The sequence below is a fragment of the Zea mays genome, chromosome 2 (assembly GCF_902167145.1).
Source record: "Zea mays cultivar B73 chromosome 2, Zm-B73-REFERENCE-NAM-5.0, whole genome shotgun sequence".
NCBI classification, from domain to species: domain Eukaryota; kingdom Viridiplantae; phylum Streptophyta; class Magnoliopsida; order Poales; family Poaceae; genus Zea; species Zea mays.
Window position 1 is genome coordinate 24,419,652 of NC_050097.1, and position 27,581 is coordinate 24,447,232.

The 27,581-nt window shown below is 47.3% G+C and overlaps 4 protein-coding genes across 4 annotated transcripts; 1 reads left to right on the plus strand and 3 right to left on the minus strand.

The window, feature by feature from the left end:
• Positions 1 to 2,415: 2,415 nt before the first annotated feature.
• On the minus strand, positions 2,416 to 4,152 carry LOC103648481 (nuclear pore complex protein NUP96). Its single transcript, XM_020548224.2, has 5 exons — positions 3,684 to 4,152; positions 3,452 to 3,575; positions 3,055 to 3,200; positions 2,871 to 2,968; positions 2,416 to 2,617 (listed from the first exon to the last, which is right to left on the minus strand). The coding sequence occupies exons 1-5, from the start codon at positions 3,696 to 3,698 to the stop codon at positions 2,416 to 2,418; spliced, it is 585 nt and encodes a 194-aa protein (XP_020403813.1). The 5' UTR covers positions 3,699 to 4,152.
• Positions 4,153 to 5,013: 861 nt separating this feature from the next.
• LOC100279017 (uncharacterized) lies at positions 5,014 to 5,529 on the minus strand. The gene has a single exon (NM_001152085.2). It carries the CDS (start codon positions 5,508 to 5,510, stop codon positions 5,103 to 5,105), a length of 408 nt encoding a protein of 135 aa, NP_001145557.2. The 5' UTR covers positions 5,511 to 5,529; the 3' UTR covers positions 5,014 to 5,102.
• A 9,321-nt stretch (positions 5,530 to 14,850) lies between these two features.
• Positions 14,851 to 19,438, plus strand: LOC100304007 (remorin). Its single transcript, NM_001165540.2, has 5 exons — positions 14,851 to 15,197; positions 18,098 to 18,163; positions 18,239 to 18,326; positions 18,677 to 18,758; positions 18,977 to 19,438. Exons 1-5 carry the CDS (start codon positions 15,035 to 15,037, stop codon positions 19,175 to 19,177), a joined length of 600 nt encoding a protein of 199 aa, NP_001159012.1. The 5' UTR covers positions 14,851 to 15,034; the 3' UTR covers positions 19,178 to 19,438.
• A 2,689-nt stretch (positions 19,439 to 22,127) lies between these two features.
• LOC542612 (transcription factor MYB17) lies at positions 22,128 to 23,958 on the minus strand. Its single transcript, XM_008670875.3, has 3 exons — positions 23,553 to 23,958; positions 23,271 to 23,400; positions 22,128 to 23,181 (listed from the first exon to the last, which is right to left on the minus strand). The coding sequence occupies exons 1-3, from the start codon at positions 23,923 to 23,925 to the stop codon at positions 22,566 to 22,568; spliced, it is 1,119 nt and encodes a 372-aa protein (XP_008669097.2). The 5' UTR covers positions 23,926 to 23,958; the 3' UTR covers positions 22,128 to 22,565.
• Positions 23,959 to 27,581: the final 3,623 nt, after the last annotated feature.

A 27,581-nucleotide genomic window follows, 5' to 3' on the forward strand; every position in this document is an offset into this window, starting at 1 on the left:
GCAATGGGGATTGGGCAGGGACCAGCCGTCCGACTGTCCGCGCGAGTCCGACGCCGATGCAGGCCAACACGATCGGGGGCAGTTGCCCAGTCTGGGCTAGTTTGGTAGTTAGGGATCACAAGATGATTTATAGGAAGGAATCCCCTCGAGATCCACGAGCTGTTGAACCGTCTTGGCTCATGATTGGAAGTTTGGAAGGGCAGTGACTAGTGCACAAAAAACAAGAGTTACCATACATGAGTACTCTCCGTACCTCACACATGATCCACAGTCGCAAAACAGAAGTCGTTTTATGTTGCAAAGCTAGTCAGTTTTTTAAACAAAAACGAATCGATCTGAACTAAAATATCGTATTTTTTCAATTTACGGGTTTGGCTTTAGTTTTTATAATAATAATCCGAGAAATTCCGTGTTCAGCTACGACTTTTGTTTTGGCGAGCAACCAAACAATCGCTCCTCCGATTAAAAGCCCACCTCGGACCAATGTACCCCAACGGCCCAAAACACGTAACCTTTCCCCACTCACTCCTCACTCCAATCCCCACAACCTAATTCTATCTAGACTAGATGAGTGCCCGTGCGTTGCAACGGGAACATCTAATAATATGATAACTTATGTATAAATGTGTGTTATATTGTTATGAGAAAATGTTTCGGAATCCATTGTGATCCACATGGCGCGCCAGCAGCCGGAGCGAGTGCCGCCGCAGCGGCATCCTGTCGGTTGCGGAGGTGGTTGGAAGCGCGACGGGGTTTGCGGGAGCCCGCCCCTGAGCGGCGGGCTGTTCGCGGCGGCGACGAGCGCCAGCAGCCGGAGCGAGTGCCGCCGCAGCGGCGTCCTGTCGGTTGTGGAAGTGGTTGGAAGCGCGGTGGGTGTGTGCCCCTGGGACCCGCGCGTGCGGGGCGGCACCCTCTTCCACCAGACCATCTTCAGCCTCCCCGTGCGCCGCGCCGTGCTGTTCGTCGCCGAGGTGCACCGGCTGCGGGACCTGGAGCCCAGGGCGCTGTGTGGCGTGGAGCTCTACGACGGCATCCTCATGCGCTACGTGAAGGCGTCCACAGCCTACCTAGGCAAGCCCGCGCCGCGCGGGGAGCCGTCGGGAGACATGGTGGACTTCGACATCACATACTACCACAGCTGTGACCCCGGGCAGGCGCGCCTGTTCGAGGACGTGTTGGAGGAGGTCGAGCAGATGGGCATCTTCAAGTACGGCGGCCTGCCACACTGGGGCAAGAACCGCAACCTCGCCTTCGTCGGTGCCGCGCGCAAGTACCCCGGCCTGCCGCGCTTCCTGCGCGTCAAGGACGCCTACGACCCCGAGCGGCGTCCTGTCGGTTGCGGAGGTGGTTGGAAGCGCGGCGGGGTTTGCGGGAGGGCGTGCGGGCGGATGCGGGAGCGGTTTACATTGGTAACTTAATAGTTAGTAGAGATATCCTTATCTAACACCATAAAAACACTTGATTTTGTAAGTCAAAAGCCCTTAGGTGCGCTAGTGTAGCAGTTGCACCGACCAGAGCCACGCCACCCCCACGCTGTACCTTGTGCTTCAATTGTGCTTCAATCAATCACAAACAAGGTACTACGCGCTGGTATCCTAGAGGTCTTAGGGTTGTTTGTTTCGAATTAAAGTCGGTTATTTGAAGCTAATACAGATTAAAGCTAAGCGAATATGCTTTTTATTTTTTTTAAACACCGGTCCATCGCGGATGATATATATCCCTATCTTAGCTGACTCATGATTGTCCTTGCCTCCTTCAACAGGCGTGACCTGAACCTCATACGTGCACGCCAGAGCAAGATCAACACTCCCGAATCAAGATCGTAATGAGTGGTATTGAGGGGGACTAAGGCCCCGTTTGGTTTAAGGTGACTAAAGTTTAGTGACTAAAGTTTACAATTTTAGTCCCTAAATAAGTAAACACGTTAACTAAAGTGGGGTGACTAAACTTTAGTTTTTTAGTCACCAAGGGGATGACTAAAAGGGACTAAAATAATATTTTTACCTTATTTGCCCTCTCCAATTTCTTTTTATAGCAAACATTCACTAATTAATAGGGGTAAAATCCCGACACATGTCTTCAGACGGAGTTACAAATTCACCGTGACGCTGCCCTTCCCTGTAATAATCACACAAACACACACGGATACACAGGAAATGAAGCCCAGGAAATCACTCCCTATTGGTACAGCTCGCAAGTCAACGTTTCACAAGACCTGGTACTCACATACAACGAAAATCATGACACATGTCTTCAGACGGAGTTACAAATTCACCGGAGCAACATCAGGTCATAGTTATACATTCCTAATTTTTTCTACAAGTACCAAACATGAGACGTACAAACTCTTCGGCGTGTTGCCTGTAGGCTTCACTTCCCTTCACCCAAATTACGGCAACACCGTGGACCCTTGTGCTACGGATCGCTGCAAAGGATTTCGGTGAAGACGGAGAGTGCGTCCTGCAGGTACGACGACCTGCTCTCGTCCGGAACTGGAGCGTTGAGCATCATTAGAAGACACCCCATGGGTAGGTTCAGCGTCTCGCTTGGGGTGTCCACCAGAAGCGCGCATAGCTCCTCTGCCATCTTCGAGTAGCATGCCCTGTCAAACACGACACTGTCAGCAAGCCCAGTGAGAGAATACTCCAAATATAAACCTAAACAAGAATGCTTCAGAATTTCAAATGGTGCTGATCAGCTGGGATTTGAACAATTTAACATAACAGTGAAGTTCCTCAGGTAGTTCAGGTTTGCTATTTGCATCAACTCATTATAATCCAGTGGCCCAACTCCATCAAAACATGGTACAGAAGGAAATGGTTTCAGATAGTGGATGTGGATCAGTCACATACTGTAGAATCGAACGTTACCTTGACTCAACAGGTAATTTGCTTCCCCAGACTAACAACGACTCGTTTAATCGGCCAAAGAAACTTCCGCATGATTCACTCATCTCCTCGAGTGAACCCTGAAACAAAAAAAAGTAATGCTGATCTCAGCCACGGTTCTACAAGGAAATGTTTGTGAGTTTGTCTCTGAAGTAAGGGCTTGTACCGAATCATCCATGGCATTTCTTTCTTGCATTGAGTTCTTCAGAACGTAGAAGTCTATGTATATTCCGGCACCAAGGTCCCAGTCAGCAATTTCATACTTGTGGTTCTCCAAGGCACTTGTGATCCTCCAGACCTCCTGATGGTTAGCTGAGCCAAAATAACAACGAATGAAGTGACTGCATATTCATACCAGGAATGCCATGTTTATAAAAAAATGATAATAAAATGAATAGATTGTTTGAACAAACTCATCATGAGGTTTCTAGGAAATATGTGCAGCTGTATATTTATGCACAGCAAAAGCAATATGTTTCAACCATGGTGAAAAAAGGGTAATATATTTACCAAATAAAGAAATTCATTGAAAAAATGTTTAGGGCACTGTAAGCAAAACTTACATGACAGAAACATAGAATGAGCAACAGAAGTCACGAAAATAGTATGAGCTTTCTTCCAGTTGCCACACTGAATCAAATTCTCCAGTGCGCCCTGTTTATCTCCATAGTATTCGTGATAAAGAGCCTGTATATAGAGCTCATTAGCTACACATGCTTCATGTGTGATGTTTTTTCATGCACTGGCATTATAAACCATTTGCAAAGCATATTACTAAAGGAATTTTCAACTCACCAGAGCTTCATGCATCCATTCTTCTGGTATACCAAGTTCTACAATGTACTGCCTTTGAGCATCATCTCTACTCCATGACTCGCAATACTGTGATCCCGAGACCAGCAGAGAACCTCAGAAATCGCCTGCTCGTTCTTCATCCCTTCGACTCTCCGCAACACAAAAGCGGGAGGCAGCGACTTGCCCTCCTCCTGTGCCAGGGTCAACCACGCCTGCCTTTCCAATTCGGCATCATCCTCAACGATGACCCCCTCCCACTCGAAGATGACGCCGAGCCACTCTCAGCACATGCGCTCGAGGCGGAGCAGCGGGTTGTGCAGTGGGTTACCTTGCTAACTACAAAATATAAGTCCAGATGGCAGGTAATAAGCTAGCTGATGTAAACAAAAGGAAATAACAAATAAGAAATGGCAGCCGTGCAGACAATCAAGCCCCAGAATGAGACACTGGAGATGTCGTAAATTGTCCGTCTTTGAACGCGTGAATGTACTGTTGGGGCAAGGAATGCTCGGCCTGCAAAAGTTTTAGCAAAAATGAGAGAATGGTCAAGACCAGCGTATATATATTTTTTATACAGAAACAAACTATGGTCTCCTTTCAGTTGAATTTCGCCATGTTCTCCCAGAATGGTTTGTGTAAGTGCTGGATGGTGAAATATGAAGTTGAGAGCCTTGGAAAAGCAAAAGTGGAACCAAAGTTTCAGTTTACTTAATTAAAATTTCAGATGGCAGGTAATAAGCTAGCTGATGTAAACAAAAGGAAATAAGAAATGGTGAAAATTTTGAGTCGTTCTAATATCTAGTTACCTTGCTAACTACAAAATATAAGTCCAGATGGCAGGTAATAAGCTAGCTGATGTAAACAAAAGGAAATAAGAAATGGCAGCCGTGCAGACAATCAAGCCCCAGAATGAGACACTGGAGATGTCGTAAATTGTCCGTCTTTGAACGCGTGAATGTACTGCTGGGGCAAGGAATGCTCGGCCTGCAAAAGTTTTAGCAAAAATGAGAGAATGGTCAAGACCAACGTATATATATTTTTTATACAGAAAGAAACTATGGTCTTCTTTCAGTTCAATTCGCCATGTTCTCCTAGAATGGTTTGTGTAAGTGTTGGATGGTGAAATATGAAATTGAGAGCCTTGGAAAAGCAAAAGTGGAACCAAAGTTTCAGTTTGGGGTCATCTGCCCTGTTCCGCGGAGGCCATGACGGCGTGGGGCTGGTGACCCCAACGTCCCCCATGTCGCCACCATCCCCGGGGATCCCCCGATACTCCCTGCGAGGGCTGGCCCTGGCCTCCTTCGTGACCCCATAGCCAGCGCCCTGACCTGGCATAAAGTTCAAAACATGCACGGAAGCTATTATGCTAGTTTGCTACTGCACATACAACAAAGGGAAGGTACGAAACAGAAACCAGTTCTAACGCGGCTCTCTTGACTGAGACCTATCAGCCTGCCTATCGTCATCCCTGCCACCAGGCCTAACATGATGCCTTTCATTATCCGAAGGCTGCCTATCAAACTGTCGATCGTTTCTCTCATTGTGATTCTCATATCGCCTCTCGTTGCCCGGATCCTGGATGCATGGATATCCCTCTGTGTTTGTTGAATGGGCGAATTTGCAGTCAACTTTAAAGCAGTCCCCGCGTTCAAGAAATGTATAGCAGACTGCTCTATGTCCCCCATGACCCCCCATCGGCACCAGAGCGTGGCTTCCATGACTTTCTGCCTGAGTCGCCAGCACTAAAAGCACCACGGTGTCCAGAGTGCCTGCTCTCATTCTCTCTCTGCTGATTATTCCAATTATTAGGATTACCATTTGGTGCATTCCAGTTCATGTTGTTATTTGCCTGACTCGGGTTTCCCTGCACAGGAGCACTCCATCGAACGTTTTGGTTCATGTTTCCAACTTGTTGGTTTCCCCAGGCAGGATAAGAATTTGCATTTCCTGCTGCAACACCACCCCAAGGGGCCACTGCGACTCCTTGCATCTGACCTCCCATCATAGCAGCTGCATTTGGAATCCCCTGGCCTTGAGTTGCGGCCCAGATCATGTTCATGTTGGTGTTTCCTGGATTTGGTAACCAACCCATGTTTGGAACTGAATTTGGCTGGGTTGACATGGCTGCACCCATGTTGTAGCCCGAAGCACCTTGAGCTGATGCTACCCAAGGCATATTCATATTGTTCTGTCCCATCATTCCCCAACCTAAGCTTGCATCACCGTGAGGTGTATTTCCCCAGGTCAGATTTTCAGTTATCTGAGACTGGCCAGATGTGTTCACCACTTGTGTAGGTACAGCCCACCCACTGCTTTGATTATCACTGCCAGCAATGGTTGTCAATGAAGGTTGTACTGATGCAGCGGATGGTGTTGACATCATCTGTGATGGCATCGTCGAGTTGGAGACATCAGTTGATGACATCTGGTTTTTTGTGTCTGCTGGTCATACAGCAACAATATAATTAGGTTGGCTTACACTTAAAAATCTTAGTAGGCGCAGATGAATAAGACTGAAATCACTGAATGTGCTTGAAGTAAAGGAAACAACAGGATCCATGATTTCTAAAAGCAAAAGGAAAAACAAACAGCAAGCAAGCATTGAGCTAATACCTTCATGTTGCTGAGTGTTCAGTTGTCCTTGTCCAAGCTGTGCACCCAGTGGTCCAATTGCTGCAAGAGACAAAAAAAATGTTTGCATCAAATACAAACATTTCTGTACTACAATTTCCAGATCTCAAATACATCGCCACCTATTAAGGTAAAATAGTGGAGTTACAATCTAAACAAGTCAGACAAATTTAGACCATACAAATTTGGTTCCAGTTTCACAGTTCTGAGCACAAATCGAGGGGATCTAAATGGGCGATCAATGGATTGTACTGAAACAGAAAAACCTTTTATAAGAGCCTACCTTTGGCTGAAGAGCTCACTTTTCCATGTGAAACATCTTCTCCTGATTTGGATTCAATGTCATCAGCTAATATGCCGTCTGTTTGCGGTAAATGCGATATTTGCTTCTGGGAGGTCAAATCTGAATTAACCATTTCTGCATTTGCAGCTGCAGGAGCCGTTCCAGGAGTTAGATGACCCATATTTTCTGCAGACACTATGTTTTGTCCTGAAAAGCTCCCCCTGGCAGGCTGAGTAGGTGTCACAGGATTTACCGCGACCCCAAACTGACTTGACGTGGCATTCCAACTTCCAGTAAGAGAATGTTGGCTTGTGTATGCTGCATGAGAATTTTGCATTCCATAATAACCTTGTGTGCCAGAATGGATCATGGTTGTTCCAAGGTTTGTTGAACTATAACCATGTCTTTGATTACTGCTTGAGAAAGACTTTGCAACTACTGATTTTGGAGTTTGTTCACCAGCTATTGTGCTTTGCTCAAGAGGGCTTTGCAGGTCGCGGCGTTCGCGGCGGCCGCGGCGGGCGGGGGTGCAGGTCGCGGCGTTTGCGGCGGCCGCGGCGGGCGGGCTTAGGTAGGCGGGCGGGCGGGGCCAGTCTACAATCGGTTCTTAATAGTTGTAGAGATTTTCTATAAACTTGAGCAAAGTTAGAAGAGTTTGGCTTAGGTCAAAACTAAAGCAACTTAAATTTTGAAAGAGGGGAGCATTAGACCTTTCTCTGGTTTTAAGCACATTCATATTGCTGACTGCATAAACTGAGAACAGCAAAATCCAATCAAATAAAACAAAAGGGTGCTGATTGGCCTAACAAAATCATTGCTAATCCATTTGAACTACAACAATTTTTATGTTAATCACTGGATTAAGCATAAAAGACTTGCTTAGCCTGCAATTTCATGCTACTGTCATCCTCAATCAAATCATTGTTACAAAATATTAGTTCTAGCATGGTGAAGTTTATGGCATAATATTATCACAGAACATACAGAATATTAAAGAAATTTATGGAACATCCAAATACAGTCTAGGGAAATAGGTCACCACCTTTATGATTGATGTGATGTCACGGAGTGGGACCCTTGGGTACCAGTCAGGTAGGGGGCTTCTCCTCTTTGGTTTAGCCCTCGCTGCAGGTGTTCGGACCCGTCGAGCCAGCGGCTTGGCGGCGCCCTTTGCCTGGGAAGTTCCTGGTGATGCCACCCTTCTCCTGATAAAAAAACCACCAGCAGAGTTGTTGGCGAGCGCCGGCCTGCTGGCAGTTCTCAATTGAGGCATCTTGTAGTCCTGCGAGAAGTTTGTGTAGCTCATATCGGTGAGACAGTGATTCAAGAACCAACCAGACAATGAATCAGCACATCAGTAAATGGACCAAGAAACCATAAATTTTCTTACAGTTCTGTTCTCGTTCTGCCCAGATTTCTATTGTTCTTCTCCTGGATCTATGCAACGAATTCTTGGTGCCCCGGGCACTGTTGCTCTTCCCTTCCCCTGGAGGCGTGAAATATTTTTTTGGATGAAATTGCCAGATTGGCAAGAAATATTCAGAGAGGACGTGAGCAACCTATTCACCAAATTCTATGCACCTATTGGCTATTGCTCGGTTTCCGCCTCTCCGTGATTTCTCCCAATATCAACGCGATCCCTACGAGTCTAGGCCACCTGCAAGAAAAACACAAGGCAAACGAGAGCAACAGTTCAGACAAGAGCTTCATCAAAACCATGCAAATCCCAGCCGCTCTACTCATATTCCCCATCCTTGGCAGGTATTCGAACCAAAATAACCAGTCAAACACGTAAGAACAAAGAGACAGAGGCTGAACCAACAAAATCCCACGGAAGAACCAACCAAACCCCTCCTGCTGTCCTTCGATTCTCACCTCGAACAGGTTCTTTCAGCTCCTGATCCCACCTCCGAATCCTTATCTGTCTGCAGATCTGTGGTAACAGAACCAACAAAGAAGAACCGAATCACGAACCGTCCGAAAAGATGCAAGAACATAGCCGCTGGAGAACAGCAAAGGTTGCTCACGATTTTCGCTCTGCTCCTTTCCGAGCCGCGGCGATCCGGCCCCCGCGACGGCTTCTTGATACGATAGGACCCTGCTTGGGGTGTGATTTCTGGGTAGATTCCCTAGGGTTTGAGCCTGGATGGAGATGGCTACTGGGTACTACTGGCTACTGGGTACCACCATGCCGCGCTTGGGAGAGGTCAGCGCCAGCGAGCGGTCCACGGCGACGACGAAAGCGCGAGGGGGAGCTGAACGGAGATTCGCAGCGGATGACGGGATCTATGAGGAGGGCGTTGATGGAGGCGGATGACGGGATCTGGGAGTGGCAATTGCGGCTTGCGGGCTGGATGGCGGGGGGCGGGCTGGATGGCGGGCGGGAATGCAGGTCGCGGCGGCCGCGGTGGGCGGGGGTGCAGGTCGCGGCGTTTGCGGCGGCCGCGGCGGGCGGGCTTAGGTAGGCGGGCGGGCGGGCGGGGGCAGTCTACAATCGGTTCTTAATAGTTGTAGAGATACAGAAAAATACGTTAAGAACTTGTTCAGTTATTCCCATCACACATAGATTCGATGGGATTGAAAAAATTAAGAATGATTTTGAACCCACCCAATCTCCTTCAATCCACATAAATTAAGATGAAAAAACAAACCCTAAACTGGTTTAAGAGGAGATGGTATAATTATTTTTAAGCTTCTGCGAGCATCCACCTCCTGATTGTCTATCCTTGTACTCTATGATTCTACGCTAATACATAGCAGTGATAGCACTAGGGATTTCATAATATAAATGGTGGTGAATATTATTGGGCCAGAAAGGAATGTAACGGTTCCCTTTTTTCCCCCTATGATGATTATCTACCTGGCACTCTGGTGATCACAGGGAAGATTTTGTATTCGAATTAAGCGTGCTTTCAAAACTGTGTAAAGCGTTTTCAGCTGGTTAAATCGTGCTACTTTGTTAGGTTAAGACAGATTAAGTTGGCATTCCAAGCAGATTCGTGTGACCTCAGCAAATCTGAGCTGCATAAATAACACCCCTGGAATCAGGGATTACATTTTCGTTTTACGTTTTTTCAAAACCGTTTTGTTGACCAATATTTGACTTATATATTTTTAAATTATAAACTGAAATACGTTTGAAACCGCACCGGTTTTCGTATACCGGTGACTCGGTGAGTACCGGAAACGGTAAATATTACCCGTTTCCGGTAAAACCGCTCGGGGAGTTCAACACCGCCGGGAATCGGCACACACAAAAAGTAATTATTATTCATGTCCAGTATTTGATTGGTTTTTACAGACGCTTATTGGAGTAATAAATTTTTTTTTGAAAGAAAAAAACAATTAGACTAAAAGCATACTCTTGGGCTCTTGGCCAAGACATTTTGAGAAGGACATGGCACATTTTCTTAGGTATTTGATATGAGAAATGAGTTAGGCCATCATTTGCTTATTTATCACATATTTTGTTTGGTTTATGGGATGTGATATATTTATTTCATCGTCACTTCATCCCCCACCCCCAAAAAAACTAATATTTAATAAAACTATTAGCATAAGGAATAAAGTCGTTTCACTAAATATTGGACAGATAAAGTTTTACTAAATATTAGAAAGATAAAGCGATTCCTTCGACCAAACACCCAAATCATCCCGCCGTGCATACTTAGACCCTGTTTGGAATCTTTGGAACTAATAGTTTTAGCCAACTAATAAATTATTAGCTGGGTTGAGCCAGTTAATGATCTACTTGTTAGCTGTGAGATAGCTAACAATTAGCTGTTGTATTAGCTGATGGTGTTTGGAACCAAATAACTACTCCCTCCGTTTTGTTTTAGTTGCACTATCCAGTGACAACTAAAAAAACGGATAGAGTAGTTTTTAGTAGCTAACTATTAGTCGTGGAGGTTCCAAACATGGCCTTAGTTAATTGTAAAGCACAGATAGCATTTCTCCGATTTTTGCGATACCCGAATCCATCATCATGGCATTGTGGTTGTTTGCCATTATCTTATTTAAAGGGAAGGAACCATCGGGGCCCTATTAAAACTATAAATTCAGTTTCTTGATTCTTGACAGTGTCACCTTATGAGAATCATGGCCCTGTCTACCTCGCGTCCTAGGCCGACCAGTTCTTTCCAGTGTGGCCAATTGTGCTGAACCAACGAATAAAGCATGACACATAATGCACATGCTTTCGGTTTCGCAGTGATGAAAGAACTCTGATGGGCCATCAAGCCCTTCTCTATCTCTCTCTCTCTCTCTCTTTCTCAGCTGCTTTGGACTAACGGGACAGCCGTTATTTGGGGGTTCTTCTGAACCTGTCCGTGTATTGTCATTTGCAAGCTTTCCAGCAAACAATATCCGATTAACTTGCACAAGGAAACCTTGCCGCTACGACGCAGAACCTCGTCGCCCTTTCCATACAATCTTCCGCCACATCGACCGGCGGAAGCCGCACAGATTTTGCATGCATCGAACACTTTCTCGACTAGGATTTTTGGTGTAAAACGTGAACGTGACGATTGTCAACCCCCCTTTTTGACTGGAAAGACCTTACATAATCTCGTGAGGAAAGAGGAGGCAAAAAATAAATGAAGCTGAGAAAAAAGGGGTCTTCGCCTGATCGCCGTAAGAAATCTCAGGAACGCGCACGAGAGGGCACCGACTCAGTCAGTCGTTTCACAACTGCAAATGAGGCGGAGATCACTTGGCGCAAGTGAAGCTGAAAGCACTGGCTGGTTGCGTGACCAAGATGTCAACCTGAAAGCACTGACCTATCCATGAATCGTATGCCTGTGTTCAATTCAATGAACCACCGTCTCGTGAACTATTGCAGTCCGGCATGTCGATCGAGGAACTCTTGTCTGTGGAGAGAGAATCCGCCGCTCCAACCTGTGAACCACTGGATTCTGAGGACCTGTCCTTTTTTCAGACAACATATAGCGTGTTCAGTACTATATATATGAATACACAGAAGTCTGTTTTTTCAGACAACACATAACAGTTTTTTAGCACGCGCATTTCAGGAACGTAGGTAGCTGAGACAATGTTAGCCACAGCTAAAAAAGATTCCGTTTATGTTGCTTTGCTGTCGACAGAATCTCCAGCAGCAATGCATGCGTAGTCATGCATAAAGACCCGGCTGTACCGGGAATAATGCAAGCCCACCCGGGCAGCCGTGTACTCCAGGTGGCTTGGCTCATACTACTGATATAAACATCACCCTCCAGATCATAGCGCCCATCCCTCCATCTGTAAAACCCTAGCCTGAAGATAAAGAATGCACACATCTTTCTTTATCAAGGAAAAGCAAAATGCAACCCCCCTCAGGCACACGGAAACTGCGCAGATTATAAACATCGTGCTGTCACCACCACCCACCAGGACGGCAGAAAGAGCTGGGTAACGAGAAGAAAATCGCCGCAAGGCACCCGGGGACGAAGTTGGGGGCAAGGTGGTGGTGATGGCACGCAGGTAGTCGAAAAATTCCAAGTGGCTGCAACGTCTGCAGCGTATCGGCACGGATCGTTGGCCGAAGCTAACCGATTAAAAGCATGCATGTGAGTACTAGGAGTGCTAGTTTAGAAGGCATAAAATCGGAGTAGATTGAATAGGATTTTAAATAAGAAGGAGATTCTGGTCTCTCGATCCTACTCCGGTTTTGTGGCTGTCAAACTTTAAATACAAAGATAATTTTAGCCTCTCTAATCTTTTTTTGGCTGGTAAGGGTTAGCAGGGATAATAATGACGACTGGATCGGTGGGTTACCGACACGCGTCGCTGTCGAGCGGGCCACGTTATCCCCGCGATGCCAGCGGGGCCCGTGAGGATGTGGATGCAAGATTTTTGAGAGAGCCTGCCTGATTGTGTTCTTAGCTGCAAGGAAAATCAGAGCCGTAGCCCGTAGTCTGACTGACGCGTGCCTAGCCGCATGCATCCATATCACTGTGTTGTAGTTGTAGCTGTGTTCTGTTTCCATGTGCTAACCTGCGAACATGTTGGCTTGGTTACAGCCCTGCTTGCTTTAGGCCAGTTTATATCTGGTTAAAGAAGAAGAAGACAGCGAGGGGTGGCGTGTATACGACGACGAGTCTCTGATCATGTGATGCGTGTACTCCTCCCTGATGGTTTCCATACAGAGGAAATATCGAACCAGATTTCTTGTGGCTGCTTATAATAATGCTCGCCCGCTCTGTTAACTCAGCCGGCCCGAGTACGTTTGCAACAGCTGGACGCACTCACCGGTCACCAGCAAGGCAAGGCAATGCACGTTGGCTTCTTGTCCATTTGCCTGCTAAATCATTGCTCCAGCACATTGTTGGACTTGGACAGTTGCACTCCAAGGCCGGGCCCCCCCTCTACCATCGAAACGACAAGGCTTAGTTGGCCAGCTATCCCATGACTTGCCAACGGTATGAACAATCAAAACAAATCTAGTAAACTAGTACTATAAACAACCTGAACCACGTGGACAGTTGCCTACCCGAAAAACCGAGCAGCTTCTTCATCGCCATGGATACGGCTATCACATTTCACACGGTTTTAGTTGTACTAGACACCTAAACATAAAAATTTAAATAAAATAGAGGTAAAATAAAATCTGTGCTGGGATCCCAGTTACAACCGACCGACTCCCCCGGGCCGCGGACGGCAGGCGTCGCCATGTGGACGAGAGACCCCGCCGGAACCGCCCAAAACCGCGCAAATTCCCGTGCCGAAAGCGCCGCGCAGAACACTTGTCGGCCGCCGTCTCCGGGTGGGCGCGGACAGATGCGCGCTGCGCACGCCCCGGCTCCTCGGGGGAACACCCGTAACGGTGGGGCTTCCCGTTGGGGCCCCCGGCGACGGCGACCCAGGACTAGGATAGGAACGACGATTCGGCGAGGCTACGGACTAGGGATGGCAACGGGGAATTCCCCGCCGGGGAATAGCTCCCCATCCCCGTCCCCGCGACGAAAAAACTTCCCCGTGGGGATCCCCACGAACGCTTGCGGGGAGCATTTCTTCCCCATCCCCGTTCCCCGCGGGGATAAATCTCCAACGGGGATCCCCATCCCCGTTTAAATTACAATTAATACATACGTACTTTGCTATTGATGTTAAATATTGTCACTTATACACATTGTCAAATATAAGAAATCATTATGCATACATCAAAATGAACACATTTGTACAATTAGTGGTCTCTTGATAAGGTAATTATTTATTTTTGTCGTTAACTAGTACACAAAAACATAGTCACGTACAAGTTTAACGGGTCCCCGCGGGGAACGGGGATGGGGAATGCTTCCCCGTCCCTATCCCCATTTACCCATCGGGGGATAAATTTTCCCCGTTTATATCCCCGCGGGGGAAGTTTCTTCCCCACCCCCATCCCCTAATGGAGGAATTCCCCGCGGGGAATCGGGGATCGGGTCCCCATTGCCATCTCTACTACGGACGGGACGACCCAATGGCGAGCGGACGCACGATGCGAGGAACGGAACGGAAGCCTAGCTATGATGATCACCGATGGTCCTTAGCGACGTCGCCGCCCACATTGATGCCGCGCTGGTACACGTTTGCCCCGGATAAGCTGCGGCCTCCCAGTCCCGGGCCGCGTGCTACTGCTCCGTGCTTCCGTATAGTATAGTATACTGGACGTCCGTCCGTGGTCCGTCTGTCATTCTGTCAACAGTGTCCACGGCCCCGGGGGGGGGGGGGGGGGGGGGGGGGGGGGGGGGCGTACGGCGGTGTTGAACGAAACGAACGTTGCCGGCGCGCGGTGGCGACGACGCTTCGTGCAACGGCCACCAGAGTCTCCGCGCTCACGGGATCCGAGCGCCCAGCGGCGCGGGCCGCGGGGGCGACGTGCCCGGCCAACTCGTCACGGCACAGCGCAATTGCGCTGGGAGCCAACGCGCTGCGCCCGCGTCGGGCCCATTGCACGCCATGATGCGCCGGCCCGGGTCGCCGTCACGTACGCGCCCATGGGTTTCTCACTTTCTTGCCGACTCTTTTTTTAACCACACTAGATGAAATGAACGGGTCACGGTCACGGTTACGGCGCGTCTCGCTCTCCTGAACCGATCTTGTTGCACCAACTATACTGAATCGGGTTAACTTACACAAAATAAAAAATTTCCCACTAAGATAACTCTTGTCGTTAGCAGCGCAAACCAATCAACTTCTGAATAAACGCACCACCCATCTACCTACAACTACTAAGAATACGAGGCCGTCTTCTCCTCTGTCAGAATTCGGAAACACACCAAAGCTAGCCTCCGCTCCCTCCCCTTCCAGCTTCGTCTAGACAGAGTCCAGCAGACACGGCCAACAGTTAAAACCGGTTGCTATTAGTACGCGCCCGCCACCACGCTCGCACAGACACACACACACACACACACACACACACTCAACAGCAACAGCTAAGCCTCTCCCACAAGACAGCAACATGGCTGAGGAGGAGGCCAAGAAGGTGGAGGTGGAGGTCACCAAGGAGCCCGAGGCGGCGGCGAAGGAGGACGTAGCCGATGACAAGGCCGTCATCCCCGCGACCGACCCGCCGCCGCCGCCGCCGCCGGCCGACGACTCCAAGGCCCTGGCCATCGTCGAGAGTGAGTACAGCCTGCTCTCTGCTCTGCTTTATTAATTAATTCTGCCCCCCTCTATGTAGTCCAAGGCTTGCGATGGAAACATGGCGCTGGCGGACTGGTGTGTGCTTTAGATTCATGTGCCGCGAATTGGGAGAAACTTTCCTCCTCTCTCTACCCTATGTTTTGGTTCGTCGCTCTGTACTTTCTGGTAGCTGTACTGTGGCTGGCAGTACTAGGTACTTGTGACTTGTAATCCTTGGCAGTCGGTTTGCTTCTCCTTTTCATGGGTTCCCTGATTTGTTGCCGGCGTGATCCTTTGGTGTTGGTTGTACTTGTACACCCGAACGTATTTGGTCCGATTACTTCTCTTAGACAACAAAATTTTCTTGTTAGGGGGTTGTGAGGTGCAAATCACATTGGAACCTTCGACCAAGTTCTAAAGTACTCTAGTTCTGTCGTAAAAAAAAACGTACTGAAGTAAATCTGCGAGTCATCGATTTTCAGGATTATTTACCAGCTTCCTAACTGGTTTCCCCCTTTTTTTAGAGTGGTAGCCACGCCTGCTAACTTGCCAACTACTACGGACGAATTGCTTGTCAAGTTCCGAAAGGGCGCACGGGGTAAAAAGGTTTTAACATTTTTGGGATAGTCGCCTCACTTCGAAAATTGGTTTTAGGACGACGTGGCCATCGTAGGTTTTTGGTTTGAGGGTTCTAAAAGTATGCTAGCAGTTATTTGATGACTAGGCATGTAGTATTTCCTTTGCTTGCGATTTATTTTCAGCGAAAATTTCAGATTTTGATTCAGAGAAAAAGATGGCTCTGGAACTTTCCTGAATTCTCCACTTTCTCTCCGCCTTTTGGGCGTGTTCGGCTGGCTACAAGCCGACACTGTTGCAGCTGTTTGGATTGCTGCAGCTGCAATCCATAGAGAGAAAAATACTGTAGAAGCCGCAGCCGCAGCCGGATTGCAGCCGCAGCAAGCCGCAGCGAACAAGCTGTTTGTCCCTTGTTGCCTGCTCTTATCGTTCTTCCCTTTATTCAATCCCTGTTCCCTCTAAAATAACAAAAAAAAGGCCTTAGGGCCTGTTTGTTTCGGCTTCTGGCAGCTTCTGGCCACCAAAATCTGCTGCGGACTGCCAAACGCTCAGCTTTTCAGCCAGCCTCTATAAAATTCGTTGGGGGCAAAAACCATCCAAAATCAACATAAACACATAACCGGTTGAGTCGTTGTAATAGTAGGAATCCGTCACTTTCTAGATCCTAAGTCCTATGAATAACTTTATCTTCCTCCACACGTAATCGTAATGATACTCAGATTCTTCCCATAGCCAGATTCTTCCTACAGTCAGATTTTCAGAAAAACTGGTCAGAAAAAACTGAACCAAACATGCCCTTAGAATCTGCATGTATGCCGACCGTTTTTCTATCTCAGTATAATGACGTGCAGGCGCAGCTTTCGCGTTCAAAAAAGAATAAATCCTAAACTCTATAGAAAGATTCGAAGTTTCATGCTAAGAGGAAAGTAATCAGACAGAAACAAAGGAGTATGAAGAACAATTTTGCATACTGTTAAGAAAGTTAGAATTTACCATAAACCTTATTATGATTCATCTGTCATTTGAAATCTGTACTCACTAATCTAAATCGAACAACAAAGCAGGAAAAAAACAGAATTTGTCTTTTCTAACACCCAAATAATTCCTCCATGATTTGAAGAAATAGGAAGAACTGTCTGATACTTCACAAAAAATAGACATGCCCCATCACAGCTTGATGACAATTGCTTTCTGTTGCTGCTAAGTCTTCAAAGATGTACATCAGTTCCTTGCATAGGCGGGCAAATGATGAAACCATGCGCTTTTGAAGCATTCAGTTTCACTAAGGTTATGCAGATATACAAAATAAGCTCCTGAAAATTCAACTTATTTCTATTCTTTAAATAGCCAAAAACATGAGCATATAATCAACCGAACAGAGTGGGTGGCAAATTTGAGCTGGCGTTCCAGTTCCAGGCAACTTGCTGTTATCTGGTTTATCTATTTTATCATGTTGATCCATCATCCATCTTTAGTTATATGCCTATATTAATCCTCCAAAGCCTGCTTATGCACAACCAAAGCCGTCTTGCCTGGAACTATATATTTTTCTCGAGGCACAAAAATTTAGCAAGGTGCCAACATACTTGTATACAAGTTGAACATTATGTCTCACACATACAGCTAATTAATCAACCAAGACACCATATTCTAAAAATTTGTTAAACACAGCACAAATACATAGAAGAATATTCAGTTTTGTAGTCACTAGTTTTTTTTAATTATTTTGCATTAACTATGCTGGTGACCTGGTCTTGGATCTTCAGAAGACCAACCACTTTCGTTTTCTGAACAAAAAGACAAGAGCTCTGCCACTCTTTGAGAAGAAGAGCAGAAGACTGACCATTGAATACTTAGAAGTTGGAACACTATGTCATCATTTGGTAATTCCTTCCTGAAAGATCTAGAGAGGTTTCTATGGTTACTATCAATACTATCTATTGCTTTGTAGTTCGTGTAGTTTAGAATAAGATTAATCCTACGCATGCAAGAGTGTACTAGTCAAATAAGAGAAAGGAAATCTACAATCTTTCTCACTGAACAAGCTATGTAAGCAGCAGTTACGCAGGACCTGGATATGGACACAAATAAGTTGAGCATTGCAAACTCAAGTGCATGCTCCTGCAAAGATAATAGTATAGCGACATAAATTACATTTTGCTCTGTGATGCTAATGGGTTGGATTGGATCATTGATCAGCATACAACCACTTGCTAGCTTCTTTCTTCCATATAAAATTGTTCAGCAAAAACTGTTTATGAATCTGAATTTAGTTTTTGCGCCAAAGCAGGCATAAATTCTCTATTTTTTTCTGTCTTTCCAGAAGTTGCAGATGAACCTGCTCCCGAGAAGCCTGCCCCTGCGAAGCAAGGGGGCTCCAATGACAGGGGTAATTATTGAATAATTGTTGTGTCATCGAGATTGAGTACAAGTTGCCAATTAAAACCTGAAACATGGTCTGCAGATCTCGCTCTTGCAAGGGTGGAAACAGAGAAGAGGAACTCTTTGATCAAAGCTTGGGAAGAGAATGAGAAGACAAAAGCTGAGAACAAGTATGTTTCTCACCTTATCCATTCCCCTGAAATCGTCTTCAGTGGAACCATTATTTGTCTGTTGCAGTAGATGCAATTTTTGCAATGCTTTCTTCAGTCATCTATAATTCTTTCATCAAAGCAAATTGGAAGTTTAATACTGGTTTCTGTACAGCCAGGGCAGTGTGGATATAAAATTCTGCTCAGTTCAAACTAAAACAAGAAAAAGCCATAAGGGCAAACAGGATAACATAGTATGTCAATTGGAAGATATCATATTTAGATTCTCAATATCCAATAGAAGTTGATATAAACCATAGGCAGGAGATGTGGAAATTCCTAACTTGAATTAATACGCATAACTGTGACAGGGCTGCTAAGAAAGTATCCGCTATTCTTTCATGGGAAAACACAAAGAAAGCAAACATAGAAGCTGAACTGAAGAAGATTGAGGTATGTCATTGAAGGAATACTCTTTTTTATCGTCTGTGCACTTACTAGTTTAAGTCTGTCCCATATTTTAATAGAGACTTGAGCCACCGATAACAATTAATCAATTATAGAGGAATTTGGAAAAGAATAGATCCAGTGGAACTAATATGCCACCCCCCCTCCCCCCCTAAAAGGTGATATCCTCTTAGCTACAGCTTATATGGTTTATTCATGTTCAGGAACAACTGGAAAAGAAGAAGGCTGAATATGCAGAGAAGATGAAGAACAAGGTTGCAATGATACACAAGGAAGCCGAAGAGAAGCGAGCGATGGTGGAGGCAAAACGCGGTGAGGAGGTCCTGAAGGCCGAGGAGATGGCTGCCAAGTACCGGGCCACCGGCCACGCTCCTAAGAAGCTCATCGGTTGCTTCGGAGCCTAAGAAACCTTCCAAGTCAGACCGAGCAGAAAGTGAAAAACGTCAGCCAGTGATTGCTTGGTCCTCTCGCTCTATCAAGTGTGTAGTGTGTCTTCGAAAGTTTGTAAAGCCTACTGCTGCTGCTGTATATACTGATATCGCTTCCAAGGCAGGCGTTTGGTGGTGTACATGTTGAATGCTTGACGAGAAACATTCTTGTGTGTAGTTAAGAGGTCACGCTGTTGTTGTTGTTGTTGACATTCAAGCAGACATTTTGTTTTCTTCTGGTGTTATTGTTTTTGTGCCCGTCTCTTTGTTCCTTGCCGCGGATTTAAGTTTGTAGTATTCATGTGCATCTGTCATGTTCTTTTCATGTACAGCTTTTTTCGTAGCACCTGAATAACCCCCATACTTAAATACCAAGCTCCTGAAACGGGCTGTCTGGAAAATGTTAAAAGGTGTAAGGTTTCTCGAAAATGTTTTCGTGAGAATTGTTTTTACGAGTATTATTAGTCTTAAAACCCTAAAAGGAAGTGACAGCCATTTTCCTCACATGTTCTTCTGCATACCCGGTCGAATTTGGAGTTTCTGCTCGTTTGTGCTGCTAGCCTGCTATATATTTTCATATATGTAAGAATCCTATAATTTTGGATGTGCACCGAGCCTGGTTTAGCTAGTTAATTTTTTTACGATGGGAATCTGTTTATTTAGATTCAAGCTCTTCATTTAATAATTACAGTAAAACAAACTAGTTGCCCATACTGATCGTGCGGGACACCTAGCTAGTTTTAAATCATAATAAGAAAAAAGTTATAGCCTTAGATAACATTACAGGAATTATCCCGAACATTGACATCTAAAGCGAAGCGGGCCTCGATCCTCGACGAAGGACCGTTTCGTTCGGCCTGGGCCGAACAGCAACGTTGTACTAGTTTGGGCTGAAAGCTGACGGGCCTCCCCATGTGGCTTCGGCAGTTTTGTCGTCATCGAGGTTGAGGCTGATAGCACATATATGCTCCGAAACTTTGAATGAGATGCGCTCTGGCCACTGACAGCTATAGTGAACCTCCTACGTTGTGAGAAGTCCCAAAATAAAATCGTGTCTCATTATCTAAAAAGCAGAAGTTTTAAAGTTTAACCAAATTTATAAAAGGTATACTATAATATACCTAGGATATGATATATACATGAAGAGTAAAACTTTCAGATCTGTGCCCTCCCTTATACAAAGGTATGTTTTCAGCAGCCATGCTCAGTTTTATTACTCTCTGATAGTTAAAACACCTCATCCATTACTACTACTAGAGGAGAGTAAAACTGAGCATGACGGCTAAATTGGAAAGAGTAGTACTCAATAAGCATTTAACTGTATTACAATAATAATAACAATTTAAAAGGTTCCGGCTTGTTCTATTTGTAGCTAGACCACACCTATGTCATTTCAATGCCGACGAACTACGTACAATTTATTAATCCGCGCATCATAATTGAAATGTCCGGGTACGAGAAAACCATGCATTCTTCAGGCGTACGTACGTACGTAGAGCGACGTCCTGCCGATGAAACCGCAGGCAGCGTCTGGGCAATTTCATACTGTCTTTTTTCCTCCCTTCTCTCACGGTCAGATGATGGTCCTCGTCCTCGGCGGATGCCGGTCCCAGCGATCCGGCCGGTGCACCTCCGTACGGGGTCGGCGTGGACCCCCGGTGGTATATGGTCGTGCAGATGCGACGATCGATCGACGCCGCGCGCGGGGACCGGCGTTTATTTGATTTCGCGGTGGAAAAGTGAAGCGCGCTGCCGCCGGCCATGGCCATGCGGGCTTGCATAATCGACCTGAATCATCGGGCCGGCTCGATCGGGCGTCTACTCTACTACTGCGCAGCGCATGCATGAGGACGTACGTACCATACGGACGGCATCTATATACGACATGATACGTCGATACATATATGCACGTCTCCCAGTCCCACTGGTCCCGGTACGTACGTACGCACGCCACCTAGAGACAACCGCTCTTTCTCTTCGTGGACGTTCGAAGGAAGGACAGTGCTGCGACTCCGCGCGCCTACTATGAACCGCTAATAATATAAAAGGTTGTTTGGTTAGAACTTAGTAGAGGATCCAAAGAAATTGGGATAAATTATTCTAATTTTTTACTTTGATATCGTTCGAACCAAATAAGTTCTAGTAACACATGATGTCGACTCGTATAAAATGTGATATATTATTGTCTTGAACGTATGTCCCTCGATAATGCCTTTAGTATGCAGGGTATATTTTTTCCCACAGAATTTGTTATGTCAAATTCAGTCTAGTTTGTTATCGCTATTGTAAATTTAGTCCACTTTACTTTTGTACTGCAATGATTGGTAGGTATGGTTTTACCTGTTATGTCCGTAAGGTACAATTTCCTTTCTGAATTTATTCTGTTTCAGTATGTATGGTTTTTATGTTTATTACTCCCTCCGTTTCTTTTTATTAGTCGCTTGATAGTGTAAAATTGCACTATCCCGCGACTAATAAAAAGAAACGGAGGGAGTACTATGTATGTTTTTTCGTCTTTTGCTGTGGTCAATATGGTTTTTCACAGTGTATAAATTTCTTCAGTCTAGCTTGTGCTACTATATATGATCCATAGGTATGGTTTTTGTTTTCTGCTATATATGATCAGTATGGCGCTTATGCTATGGTCGACATACTTGTGCTATGATCAGTATGATGCTATGATGCCTTACTTTGTTACGAGTAGCAACATTTCACATATGCATGTAAATATTGTCACCCATCTACAACAGTATTTCAAGCTAAATTCCAATCTATTTTGCACGGTCATGTACACTGCCTGCTGGCGCGCGTTAGGAGCGCAAGTTTTCACGTATTTAAAAATCTGAATTTACTTGATTGGACCGGACCACATCTGTCATCAGCGTGATTCGTGGAGTGCACGCACGGGGCACGGCCACCCTCGATCCTGCAAAAAGTGCGTACTCTTTTCTCATCCAAACTGGTGATACATACAACAGAGAATTCTGACCCACACCACACACACAGACACAGAACACACAAATCGAAACCGCGACAATGTACACACGCAGAGGCAAAAGACTTGAAAGTTGACGACATTCACCAGAGAAATGCCACGGCTAGAGCAGTCCCAAAAACCTCTTGCTCTAGGGCACAGACTTGCATACTGTCACACGCCAACTCCTGCACCCATCCGCTCGCTGCGTACAGGCACGTACTGTACATACGCCATCGTGTCGTCCCCAAGACAACCGGCATGTGTACGTATGTATGTACGTACGCGTACGCAGACGAACGCATGCAGAACGCGGCCACGTACGTCTAGTCTACTACTCTGGTGACTACTCTGAGTGGGTCTGGAAATGAGATCGAGCAAACAGCAAAGCTACTCGAACAGGCAGCAGGGCGCCTCGGCGAACACGTCGACATGCGGGAGCACCGAGAACGCGTCGAGCCGGCCTTGCAGCAGCCCGAACTCCTCCATCGCCGCCAGGTCCAGGAACGACTGGTAGTCGTCGCTCGCCGCCGCCTCGGTCCCGTAGGTCGACGCGGCCGAGGAATCGTCGTCGCCGAGCTCAGCAGGTAGCGCCGCCGGCACACCACTCGACGCCGGACCATGCCCCTTCACTGCGGTGCCGCGGAAAGAATCCCCGACCTCGGAGTTCCAGAGGCGCAGGAAGATGTCGGGCGCCGCGTGCTCGGGCGCGACGGTGGACGAGGAGGAAGAGGCGGTGGCGGAGGTGACGATCGTCGTGGCCGAGGTCGACGAGAGCAGGGAGAGGCGCGCCTCGGCCTCGAGGCGGGCGGTCTCCCACTGGGCCATGTGGCGAGCGACGGGACAGGACGCGGCGGCCGCCTTGGCGAGCTGCGCGCCAGCGCCCTCGCCGGCGACGGCGACGGCGAGCGCCTCCTGTCGGAGCTGCTGCTTCATGTGCGTGTTCCAGTAGTTCTTGATCTCGTTGTCCGTCCGGCCCGGCAGCTGTGCCGCGATCGTGGACCACCTGATCGACACCACAACGTTCCAGCACGTACTGACGGTGACGGCGCGTGAGGAGAGAGAGAGTACGGAGTTTAGGCTCGAGACTTTTACCTGTTGCCGATGATGGCGTGGAGCTGGAGGATAGAGTTGTGCTCCTCGGGGGTGAAGTGCCCGCGCTTGATGTCCGGGCGCAGGTAGTTGGTCCACCGCAGCCGGCAGCTCTTGCCGCACCGGTTCAGCCCTGCATGCATGCGCGCGCGGCACATCACATCGCATTTTACACCACGAGTCGCTCAAGAAATGACGAGCACGAGGCGAACAACTAGGTCACGCATGCAGCACCAGGCGGCCCGGGCTGGGCTCGACCGAGGAACAGAGCACGTACGTACGTACCCGCGAGCTTGGGGAGCATGCGCCAATTTCCGGCACCGTTGGCCTGGACGTAGTCGACGAGCAGCTTGTCCTCCTCCAGCGCCCACTGTCCCTTCTTGATCCCATTGCTGTGGCAGCACGGAGTTCTCCCCATGGCGGTCGGTCGCTCTCCGTCTCTCCTCGGGCGGCGACAGGAACGAGAAGCGAGGGGGAGGAGCCGAGACGGATTTTTATAGGCCGAGGGGGATCCCGGTGGCCATAATAAATGCTCCGGATTTTTCACCTGCTGGCTGGGCTGCTGCTCCGACGTCGACGAGAGCAAGGGGAAGGGAAGGGCAGCGTGGCTGGCTTCAATTATTACGGGCGATCGACGGGCAGCCGGGACCAGGGCCATGCATTTATTAGGGGCGAGGTGCTTTCTTGCATGGGATCGCCGGGCGGGGCGAGTGGGCTTGAATGCGGTGGTAGGGGACGACCGGTTGTCTGTCTGGTGCTGCATTGCGCGCCGGACAACTGCCCTTCCTGGTGCCTAGGAAGTCGGAGTAATCAGCACGTACTAGTTAAATTTTAGTACTGCTGCCTCTTCTGTCAGAAAAGAAAACAATATACTTTTGTCAGATCGTTTAAATTTGACTAAGTTTATATAAGAATTAAAATGTATGGCATTGCTAGATTCATTGCAAGAAATAAAATTTTAGCACAGCTACGACGCGGTTGACGGTAGAACAGAAAGCCCAGGGAAAAGAAAGCGGCCGGCTCTACGTTCGTAACGGTAACGTATGGTTCCGCGGTGGCCTATTTGTTTCGTTTATTGTAGATTGATCCAAAGGCCACAGCAGCAGCTAGCTGCAAGCCAGCTACGCACAGGGTCAGGGTCAGAGATGGGCGGGACTGCACTGCAGCTAGCTGAAGCGAGGAAGGGGCCGGGGAGAGGAGGAAAGGCCGGCCGATCCGCCGATGGGACCGAGACGTGGAGCGGAGGTAGCCGCCATAAATGAGGTGGTGCCACTGCCACTGCCACACGGGGGTGTGGCTCGGACTTTGGGGCGGCAGGCGGTGGCGGAAGCGGAGTGCCGGGCAGCCCGGCAGAGTGCGTCGCAGCGGAGGCGGCCTGCGCGTTTTACTCTGGCTGAGCTGGGCTGGCACGGCCGCCGCGGCAGGTGACGTGCCGTGCGCCGTGCCGCCGTGGCAGTGGTGGCAGCACGGCAGGAGGACGGTGATTTAACGGGACAGGGAGTCGTGGCCGCCTGACCGGGGTCGGTGCTGTCAAAGCCAGCCTGATGGACATGGACTGACGGGGACCTTCCGCGTCTTTTGTCTTGTCTGCTGACCGGTGCCAACTGCCGCTCCGTTTCGTCATCGCCATCCATGTGAGGGGCCGACGCGTGTGCTTGGCTTACGGCAACGCAGACGCATGGCAAAGCTACGACCAGCTGATGGAAGGAAGGATCGTGTTTGATCTCTTCGCTTGATGGTATGTCCAGTGGCAGATCTAGTATTTTTATATAAGCAGTGCCACAATAAATTTTTCACGTACATATTTACATCCACATAAGAAATGATTCTGCAGCACTAACTTCAACTTCATAACACCAATTCTCCCTTTAAATTCTAACTGCCAACTGAGGAACGTGTGCTACAGACACTTGCGGATAATTTTTAACTTTAACAAATGCATTTTTATCCAATCTTCGAAATTTCACAACCAGTCACTAATTAACTTCACACCACTTTTGCTACAATTGCAGCACCAGTTGTCTCATCACGCTTCATCTTCACGCATCTAACCGCACAGAGACGACAATGATACATTAGCATAGGAGGCATGAGTTACGGAGTGTTCATCTGGAAGATTGATGTCGCTCTGACTACTGGGCAGGACGTGATTATAGAGTGTTGTGCTGGACGGGAGAGATAAGCAGAGGCCAAGGTGCTCTGACTGCTGGGCGAGGCACCGTGCGCATCGCGCGTCTCAGAGGCTCCCCGACTGGGAACGGTGTTGCACGTCTCTGCGGCTGGCCAGGGCGGGGTCGCCTGGGAACGACGTCCCGACTCGCGAGTCACGGCGTCAGCGCGTCTTAGCGACGACCGGCGGGCCAAGGCCAAGGCCAAGGCGGCAAGCCGCGTCTCGTCTCAGTCTCTCGACCTCTCGTCAACGCGTCCACCGTCTCGGCAGCGGCGACACTAGGGCCAGGGGCGTGCACGCGGCGTCCTAGTCGGCTCGTGCTTGTTGACGGCGAAATCGGCAGATGCGTATGCGTCGTCTCGGACTCTAGGCCTGGGCATTGCTCCCTCGGTTCCTGGAATGGAGGAAGACGAAGGATCGCAACATCGCGCATGGAACGACACAGATGAACGGAATAGGGCGGTTATCCGATGGGCTTGGCTTAGAGTGTGCCATGGCCCACCTAGCCCCCTATGGGTCCGTCCCTGGGCCTAAGTACTCCGAAGTAGGAATGGCAATGGGTACTCGCAATCTATATCCGATGGATATTTACTCTATTAAAATTACTTTAGGAATTCCATTTTTCCAAGAGATTTATATTTTTTTAAGAGAAAATAAACTATTTTTTTTAGAAAAATAGAAATCCCTTAGAAAAATGTGGTTCCTAAACTAGCCCTTAGTTTAAATATCTGTGTCTATGCTCATATATCAAGATATTAGTTTAAGACAATATATTGAACATCTTATCACTAAAACAGAATACAAATGGCCCAAGGACATATGTCTCTTTTACCAACATAATTCAAACATAAATGGTTTGTTGCTTCCAACGAAAGTAGGAGTTCCAGTGTCAAGGAGCGAAGAGGTGTGATCTGAAACACCTTTATCCAACGCTTGAGCCGAGATCAGAGGGTATTTAAATTCCCATTCGGTCGACAAGAGAACTCTATCTATCTTTTCATAGGTTGATTTAGGAAGGGAATTTGCCTAGATGTATTGTCTTTTCGTTAAATTTATTTCTCTTAAATCCAAGTTATCAATCACAGCATTGAAAAGAAACGACCAACGATCATTATCATTAAACCCGTCATTTTTTCTTCTTGTTGTTTCTCAAGATATTAGAATCCCCACCAATGAGAGTTATTAGAGAACTATGTCGACATGCCCGTACAAGCTCCGCAAGGAAAGCGGACTTAAAACTCATCTTGAGTTGGGCCATATACAACCATGAGAATACATTTAAATGTATCTGCTCTACTACATAAGTGAAACTTAATATAGAATTCTCTGTCCAGGTACGTCAAGAACATTTGCTCTAGCTAACTCCTAGAAGGACCCCCTTGATCTACCCCCTCAAAGAGAGAATGTCAAACCAAATCCAAACCACCAGATAAACGTGCCAGATTTGATTTTGACATGTCTGATTTCCCTCTCCCCATTATCGCAAGGAAATCAAGGTTGAATTCTCTCACGACTTCTGATAGGTAACGATATTTAGCCATGTCTGAAAGACCTGTGCGGTTCCAAAAATACCTTTCTTTGGGAAACCTTTGTTTAGTTTTTGATTTGACGCCCCAAGCATTTTTAAGTGTAATTAACTCCAATTTTTCTTATAAGACAAAATGTAGCATTCGTATCTGGTGAGCTAGTATTTACACAAATTTTATTCCTTCAAGAAACTGGCCACAAGATCACTCTCTCATATTACTATTGGTAATATATAGCCCGACCTATCTGAGGTGGTATTGGTTTATCTCTGTTCCAAGCTCTTGCTCAATCCAATACCTGTAACCAATATGAAAAAATATTATGTATAACAGGAAAAAAGAGGAAAAATACAACATCTTCAATAGTCATCAGAATGCATACAAGTTAAAGAGATCCTCCACTACCGGAATCGATCGCTTCGCCGAGTGCCTGAAGCACTCGGTGAAGACATAAAAACACTCGGCAAAGGCTTTGCCGAGTGTAACACTCGGCAAAGAAGGCTCGACAAACAGTACATCGGCAAAGACATCTTTGCCGAGTACTTTTTCTCGGGCACTCGGCAACGATGTTTGCCGAGTGCCAGGGAGTACTCGGCAAAGAAAAGCGACCGTTACGGC